This window comes from Microtus ochrogaster, unplaced genomic scaffold, assembly GCF_000317375.1.
Source record: "Microtus ochrogaster isolate Prairie Vole_2 unplaced genomic scaffold, MicOch1.0 UNK1, whole genome shotgun sequence".
NCBI lineage: Eukaryota > Metazoa > Chordata > Mammalia > Rodentia > Cricetidae > Microtus > Microtus ochrogaster.
In genome coordinates this window covers 34,819,591-34,828,477 of record NW_004949099.1, presented here as the reverse complement: position 1 = coordinate 34,828,477, position 8,887 = coordinate 34,819,591, and the positions used below count along the sequence as shown (strand labels likewise).

At 47.9% G+C, this 8,887-nt stretch overlaps 1 protein-coding gene across 1 annotated transcript in view; it reads left to right on the top strand.

Moving 5' to 3' along the window:
• The window catches only part of Hdhd5 (haloacid dehalogenase like hydrolase domain containing 5), a 21,064-nt gene that overhangs the window by 6,857 nt on the left and 5,320 nt on the right, over nt 1-8,887 (top strand). The window contains exons 2-5 of the mRNA XM_005365142.2: nt 1,251-1,454; nt 3,727-3,839; nt 6,824-6,917; nt 8,221-8,254. Of these exons, the coding sequence (XP_005365199.1) occupies nt 1,251-1,454; nt 3,727-3,839; nt 6,824-6,917; nt 8,221-8,254 (445 nt within the window). The remainder of the gene's footprint in view (nt 1-1,250; nt 1,455-3,726; nt 3,840-6,823; nt 6,918-8,220; nt 8,255-8,887) is intronic.

Below are 8,887 nucleotides of genomic sequence, written 5' to 3'. Positions count from 1 at the left end.
TCCTCTTCAGAGGGAGGGGAGGTTCGGGCTGGGTAGATGGCTCAGTAGTTAAGAACATTTGCTCTCTTATAGAGGACCTGGGTTCCATCCCCAATATCCATGTGGTGCCTTACAACTACCCATAAGTCCAGTTCTAAGGGATTCCACGTGCTCTCTAGTCATTCCAGGTATCAGGCATACATATGGTGCACATATAGACATCCCAGGCAAAACACTCATACATGTAAACTAAACCTTAGAAAGGAATTTAAAAAATATAGTTATGAAGGCCAGTGTTACTGGTTAAATTGTTTATCATCCAGAGAGAACAGGGTACCCAGTTGTATTTAATTGCATGGGGGTAAAGAAGAGTAAACAGGGAAAATAGAAACTGGTTGTGTTAAAATGGTAGGGTTATGTTTTTCTTTGGATTCCTTTATTTCCTGTTTTAAATTGCTTATATTTATTTTGCTTTTCCAGGACTGGCCGGCCTTGCTAAGCAGCCAGTGCTGGCTTCAGATTCACTGTGTAACCCAAGCTGGTTTTTTTGGTTTTTTTTTTTTTTTTTTGGTTTTTCGAGACAGGGTTTCTCTGTGGTTTTGGAGCCTGTCCTGGAACTAGCTCTGTAGACCAGGCTGGTCTCGAACTCACAGAGATCCGCCTGCCTCTGCCTCCCAAGTGCTGGGATTAAAGGCGTGCGCCACCACCGCCCGGCGTCTTTTTGTTTTTCAAGACAGGGTTTCTCTGTGTAACAGTCCTGGCTTTCCTGGAACTCACTCCGTAGACCAGGCTGGCCTTGAACTCACAGAGATCCAACTGTCTCCGTCTTCTTCTTCGCAGTGCTGGGATTAAAGGCATGCGCCACCACTGCCCAGCCCCAAGCTGTTCTTAAACTCTAGACTTGCCTGCCTCTGCCTGCTGAGTGCTGGGATTACAGATGTGTGCCACTGCCTGGTGCAAAATTAATTTTGACAAACTAGTTCTGTGTTTGGTGAACTTGGTAAACTTCTTTGTGTAGGTGGATTTGGCCAATCAGAAATCCCATGCCTCGGTGTAGCTGAGAGGTAGAGTTCTTACCTACCATGTGTAAAGTCTGATTTCTAGCACTGCCAGACAAGCAAAGGAGAGGAGGCGGGCCGTGCTTTCCTCTCTTGTTCTTTCTGATGCCATTTTCAGACAGTGACCTGAGGATGACCCTTTCTGTATGATGGTCTTTCCCCGTCATTTCCTCTGTCTCTCATGCAGTGCCAATTCTCTTTCCTGGTGTACAGAGCCCTCCCACCTTTGGCTTACTGTTTGACATTGATGGAGTGCTGGTTCGCGGCCACAGAGTGATCCCAGCTGCTCTGGAAGCATTCGGCAAGCTGATAAACTCCCAGGGGCAGCTGCGGGTACCCGTGGTTTTTGTCACAAATGCTGGGAACATCTTACAACATAGCAAAGCTCAGGAGCTATCAGACCTGCTAGGGTACAAGGTAAGAGGCAGCCAGAGCATGGAAACCCAAAGACAGGCTCCTGTTGGACCCTCCAGCCCTATATCCCCTTCCTTAGGTGGTGGTTTGACTGGGCAGTGGGAGTCTTAAAGTTCTAGCGTAGACTTGTGATGACAGCAGAGAGTCTTACACACAGGTATACACACATGGTTGAGTGAGCACAGCAGTCCTGCCCTTGGGACTGAGGGTGTAGTTCATGTAATTCTGTAAACAGAATTCATGCCTAGCATGCATGAAGCCCTGAGCAGGACCTCAGCGTGGCATTACTGTCTATGGTGGCACACCCTTATCACAGCTGTTTTTCAGTACTAGGCTGGGCCACATGACACCCTGTTTCAGGAGGGTGGGGAGAGGACAGGGATCTGTCCTTTATGTTGTAGTGTTTGAGACAATGACTCGTGTATCTGTAGTAGTTGATGATGACTCTGCGTCACTAATTCTGGGATCACAGCTGTGCACTGCCGTACGTGGTTTATGTGCTGGGATTAAACCCAGGTCTTCATGCATGCTAGGCAAGCATTCTACCCAGCCCAGCAGTTTAGTTTATTGTCTTCACGACTCTTCTAGAGGTTTGGCCCCTGAAAGCCAAGATCACATGTGTTCGGCATTCCACGGTACAGATGGGATTGTGCCATAGCAGCTCTTGTTAACAGTAATAATAGTACAGGCTCATAACAGGTACCTGAGAAGCTGAGGCAGAACGATTATGAGTTGTAGGTGGCTTGGGCTGCATAGTGAGACCTTGTATCAAAGAAATAACAAAAATCCTACTCATCCACACAGCCAGCAGCTGTGCAGCTCCGGGAGTTCTGTCCTCCAAAAGCCGAGCATCTCTGCCCCTTTGCAGTTCCTCACTGTATCCAAATGGGTACCTGCTTGGTAAGGGTGAACTTAGTTTTGCCAAGGGGTTCTTTGTAACCAAGAGAGTCAATAAAGGCTGATTGATTAGGTGGTGCTGGCTGAGGTTGAATCCAAGGTAGAGGAATGAAACTAGAACCTTGAAACTCTTCCGATAAAAGGACCCCAAAAAACATTCTGAGGAACCTAGTGTGATCGTGCACACCTCTGTAATCTTTGCACATAGGAGACTGAGGAAAGAGATTAACCACAAGTCTCAGGCCAGCTTGAGTGTAGTGAGACCCCATCTCAAAATAATAGTCACTTTTGATAAAGACTACATACATTGTTGGCGATTGCTGGGGAGCTGGCACAGTGGGCAAAGTGCTTGAGTTTGATCTTTGCACCCATCTAAAAAGTCAGGCTTGGAGGCACAACTGTAATTCCAGGGTTAGGGGGAGGGCTGGAGACAGTTGTATCCCTGAGGCTTGCTGGGCAGCCAATCTAGCCTTTAGCCAGTCTAGCAAAATAGGGAGCTAGGTTGAATGAGAGACTCAGTAAGTTGGAGACTGACTGAGAGAGACACCCAGTGCTGACCTCTGGTTCTCCATACTGGCGTCTCCCACATACATATGCACACACATGCACATAACACACACAAACTAGACCCTGGGCTGAGAGTTTGAGTCAATGATGGAACACTTGCTTTGCATTTGCAAGGTCCTGATTTAGTACCCAACACGGAGAGGTAGAACTGAAAACACATTATCAAGATCCAAGACATTTTTTTATGACAGTGACAAAGAATATACTTGTAAAGCCTGTGGTTTTCAACTAAGGGATGAAGAAATCTCAGGGGTGGGGTTGGAGAGCTGTTAAGAGCACTGGCTGCTCTTCCAGAGGTCCCAGGTTCAATTCCCAGTGCCTACACAGCAGCACCTACATAGCAACTTCAATTCCAGGGGATCTGGCACCCTCGCACAGATACGCTGCAGGCAAAACGCCAATGCACATTAAAAAATACATCTTTAAAAAAGAAAGAAAGAAATCTCAGTAGGTCTCCAAGCTAAGCCCAGTAGTATTGGTGAACAGTCAGATCTTAAATCTGATAATGCTTTTCTTGTTTCGTATGTTGAGAATTAAATTAGGCACACCCACACCCAAGGGATTGAATCCATGCTCTCATGCATGCTGGACTAGCACCCTGTCTTTGAGCTATATTCCTGGCCCAAGGTAAGTTCTCATTCCTACTTAGGTACGTCTTAGAAGGTGTCAGGTGCTTGGAAAAGCTGTCATACTTTGTGTTTTAGACAATGAGCCCCTCCCCTCCAGTGGCAGAATCCATTGACTGTCTCCCTGTTATTCCCTCTCAAGCCTATATCGTCCCGTTTTCCTGTTTCTTGGTTGTCCTCTGTAGGTGGATCCAGACCAAGTCATTCTCTCTCACAGCCCCATGAAACTCTTCGCGCAGTACCACAACAAGCGGATGCTGGTATCTGGGCAGGGACCCCTGGTGGAAAACGCCAGAGCGTATCCTTTTTGCTTTGCTGTTCTGGATGGAGAGGAGGGTGCAGACTTGGTGCCAGAGATATGAGATGGGCTCTTGGGGAACAAGATAGGTCCTTCATGTGGTCCTTGTGCCTGGTGATGCCAGGCCACATACCACCACATCAGAGCCATCTGCAGAACTTAATGTACAGAATCCTTGTCTTATCCCTGAATAGTCTTGATCAGTTGTGTCTTGAGTTAAAAACTCAGGAGTTCTCAGTGAAGTAAGACCTTTTGGGGTGACTACATGTGGGAGTTTTGCTTCAGCCTTCATCCGTCTTTGTCACTCCTGTTATTAAATAGTGCCCTTTTGGTCACATGTACTCAGAAAGCAAGAGACTTGATCCCTGCTCCCAGGCAGCTTGTTCATGTGCCCTGGATCCTTCCTGGGAACCATGCTGGGCTGTGATCTAAGGCAGGCCAGGGACCCAGGTAAGAGCATTGGGAATGTGACTTAATCAGGGAATTCGTACTTGAGAATGGAAGAGCATACCCACAAACGGTGAAAGAATGTTTAATTTAGAACAGAACCAATAGAACGAGCATATATTATGAATGGAACTTTATTAGCTTGACTTACACAGTAGAGGCTGGGTAGTTCAACAGTGGCCATCTACCACTAGAGAACCTGTGAACTCTGCAGCTGCTCAGTCCACTGTTCCTCAGCAGTCTCAGTCTGGCACTGTTCCTGGAGAAAGCTTCAGTACATGCTGAATTCCTCAGACCTCTTATGTCTGGGCCACTTCCAAAAGGTGCCCCCTGTTGCAAGGAGAGCCAGACCTCTTGTTCATCCTGGCTGCCCTTAGCTTAGCCCCGAAATAACCACACAGAAACTGTATTAATTAAATTACTGCTTGGCCCATTAGCTCTAGCTTTTTTAAAAAATATTTATTTATTTATTATGTATACAATATTCTGTCTGTGTGTATGACTGCAGGCCAGAAGAGGGCACCAGACGTCATTACAGATGGTTGTGAGCCACCATGTGGTTCCTGGGAATTGAACTCAGGACCTTTGGAAGAGCAGGCAATGCTCTTAACCTCTGAGCCATCTCTCCAGCCCTAGCTCTAGCCTCTTATTGGCTAACTCTTATATTCATTTAACCCATTTCTATTAATTTGTATATCGCCATGTGGCAGTGGCTTACCGGCAAAGATTCTAATTGGCATCTGTCTCAGGAGGAGGATCCATGCCTTCTCTCAGACTCTTTCCTTCTCCCAGCATTCAATTCTGTCTTTCCCGTCTACCTAAGTTCTGCCCTATCAACAGCCCAAGGCAGTTTCTTTATTCGTTAACCAAGAAAAGCACCACAACCCCCTATTCTTGGGAGGCCTTTTCCCCTCAGTTAGTTTTTCCTGATTCATGTCTCTTAGTTGAATGTAGGTCCAGTTAAGATGAGAGTCATCACAGGCTGGGAAGCTAACTCAGCTGTCAGGGCTCTGCCATCATGCCTAACCATCTGCGTGTGATCAGGACCCACACAGTGGAAGGGGAGGAACTGACTCCACAGGTTGTTCCGTAATGTCCATAAATGTAACCTTTATACATATAAAAAGATGAACTATTACGACATGAGGGCTGGGAATGAGGCTCAATTGTAGAGTATTTGTCTGTCATGCATGAGGCCTTGGTTTGAATCCCAGCTCCCACATAGGAGAAGAGATGGCATAGGGCCAAGGAGATGCGGCTCAGCTTAAGCAGGGAGTTAGATCTCCAGTGGAAGGAGAACTGACGACCAGAGTTGTCCTCTGACCTCCACACTTGTTCCCTCCCCCGCTATATCAATGTTTTTATAAAAATGGGAAAGATGGAATGCACTGGAAGCTACAAAGAATGAGATGGGGTGTAGGTACTAAGCCTCGAAGTATAGAGGGAAACAGCTCTGGAGCAGGAGTGGCTTGTAGCTTCAGACAGGGTGTGGTGGTGCCCTGGAAGGGGCTAAGACTTCCTGGGAAGGCACGGCAGGCAGTTGGAATGGGTGGAGTTGGGCATTAGAGAGAGGAAGGGTAGTCTGGGGCTGGAAAGCCTTGGGGTGAGCTCAGAGCAGTGGAGAGCCAATCAGGCCCCCAGCTGCTGGGAGGGTCTGTTAGAATAAACATCTGGGGAGACTGGTTTAGAGTCATCTGAAACCATGTTTAGTTAAGATTGTGGGATGGAATTAGGGACAGGAAGGTGGCAGCAGATCTTAGAGGAGAGCAGGTTTAAGTCAGCCTGGTTTTCTGCATGACCACCCCTTCCTTGCTGGATGGGGTTTGACTGTGATTTAGTTCCCTCTACTTCTTAGTGACTGTTGGGTGGCCTTTCCTGGGGAGATGTCAACAAACATCTATTCAACCCAGATAGGGCACCACAACTCAGTGAACCAGCCAGTTAATTGGGGTGAGAGGCACCCATGTCACCAAAAGCCCATCCCAGAGAAGCGTAGGCTAGCGTGAGTGCTGGCTGGTGAAGCTGCTTCCCCAGGCTCTCTGCACAGCTTGGCTGGTGGGAGTGTCTTTTCCCCAGGGGAGGGAAGTATGAGATCAGGGAAGGAGCTTGTGGCTCAGGTAACTTTCAGGGATTCCCACCTTCCAGGAGGGAATGTTTCAATCCAGAGGAAACAGCTATTCACCAGTTCGCATCCACAGAAGACTCTCCTCCCAACCCAGTTCTTAGGGCTGCACTATACTGTTCATGGAGCATCAGTTTGAGTACACGTGGGTTTGGCCTCTGTTCTCTGGGTCTTGCTGGTGTAGGATCTGGTACCTGGAATGTGCCCTAGTGGGACACAAGGATTACACTGGTGTTGCATGTGTCTGCTCTGCCTGTACAGTCCACAGGCTGCCACTTGGTGCCAGTGGGGTTTATGATAGCTCCCTGCCTGCCATGGTCAGGACTGGCTCTGGATCTGCTCACCTGTGACCTGAGGTGTCTATAAAACATCTTCCTCAGAACTGTGTAGCTTTGCTGCCCTGATCTTGCTCCAGACTAGGCTTCCAGAATGTGGTAACAACAGATGAGTTGCGAACAGCCTTCCCAGAGCTGGACATGGTGGACCTCGAGCGGCGGCCGAAGACCACGGTAATAAGGACAGGGTGGGTCACTTCACCCTCCACAAACTCCTGGTTGTCTTCCTGTTCCCTGTGTTGCTTCCCCTTGTTGATCTTCCTACCCTTCTGCTGGGAGCTGCATTTTGTGTTGTGGTTGCTCCTGCACTGGGCTTGGAGAGGTGTATCTGGACAAGGGTTTCGTTCTCTGGGAAGATGAGCGTGGCTGAGAGAAGCAGTGGGCTCCTCGCCCTCGCCTTGTGCTTTGTCGTAACACTTCCTCCACTTAACAGTGGCTTTCCCAGGTTTTCTGCAGGCCATCAGTAACTTGGTGCGTGACTCACTGCTGCTCCTTTACCCTAAAGCACAGTCCAAAGAGGCTGCCTTGTGAGGAGAAAACACTGAGGAGTCTGTGTCTTCCCACTGCCCTTGGTATTTAGCTCATATTTGAACACAGTGGCTTGATTTCCTTTTGCAGTTCTGGTGGTCAAACCAGGGCTGTACCGGCTTGGGAAGTCTCCACCTCTAAGCTACACCCCAGCCCGTGATTTCTTATTTCTTGGGATCATCAGTTCCAGACCACTCATTGACCACCCTTTGGAATCTGGCTCTTGAGGTGCCCATTGGCTATTCCTTTTGAAAATTTATATATATTTAATAGCTTATGTCAACAATTTAAGATTTGATGAAATACAATTATAGACAAATAAACTTACTTCATTGATTTAGTAGAAAATAGATTATAAGTTTTCCTTCCAGAATTTTCTAGTTGTAGAACAGATCCTATCCTTTGAGAGCTTTCTCTTGAGTCACTAAATTCTGTGAAGAACTAAACTATAGCATGGGAACACATCTCAGAATAACACCAAGGCTGAGTTCAACACAGGAGAGGTGGTTCCTCTCGGAGCCAAGACTGCAATGACCCAGGGAAGAATAGGCCCAAGGCTGATTGAGAGAAATCCTCTAGAACTGGTATGAAGAGAAGAGAGGCCTCATGCCCAGAGAGCTCCTCTCTTGGGCTACTTCCTCTTTCAGCACCCTGATTGACCTGCTTGGCCAGGACCTTGTTTTCTGTCATGCCTGGAGACGCATAACTGACACTGCCCCTCCTGGCCAACTTGCCACTTGGCGTTCCTCAGCCTGTGTTGAGCCCAGTCTGGGCCTTGTCTTCCCTTTGTGTTCTCCTTGCTAAGTTCCCTCTGCCACTTGGCTTGAACTGGTCCTTGGAGGTGGTGTCTGAGCTGTGTGAAACCTGTCTGTCCTGCTACTCAACTCTAGAGACTGGATACTCCAGGAATGGAAAGTGACTAGCATTGATGGCCTCTTTTGTCTTTTAGCTGCGCCCGAGGAATGACTTCCCTGCCATTGAAGGTAAAAAGGGCATGTGTCTGGGTAGATGTAGTCCCTCTTTCCCTCTCTGTGTTGAAGGTTGCCCTGCACACCAGGACCCGAGTCACTGGCATCTAGCTCTGGCTGTCCTCTCGGCCCAGCTCAGTACTCAGACATGTGTGATGGTTCTTACTGTGGTGAAGAACTGTGAGCTCAGCAACTCTGCAGTAGATAGGTACTGTCCGGTGTTGCTTAGCTCTCCCCTTGGGCAATAAAGACATTGTAACATCTTGTTGCCTTTCTGAAGTAAAATAACTTTCCCATGACCCACATCAGAAAGCAATCAGTGGCCAGTGTGGTGGTGCGTTTGTAGTCTCCCACTTGGGGGGCAGGGGCTGAGCTGAAGGATAAGGCTAATCTGGACTTCGCAATGAGACTCTTATCTCAAAACCAAACAAAGTAGTTAGTGTAGTATAATGCCCCAACTGTACCTGAAGCGTAAAGAAAATGTCCTGGTGAGAAGATTGTAAATGTTATCTGAGAAGTAAAATGATTGGGCCAACCAGAGTGGGCAGGACTGCTCCAGCAGTGGAGACAGGCTGTATCTACGGTGCAGTACAGAGTGGGCAGGACCACTCCAGCAGTGGAGACAGGCTGTATCTACGGTGCAGTACA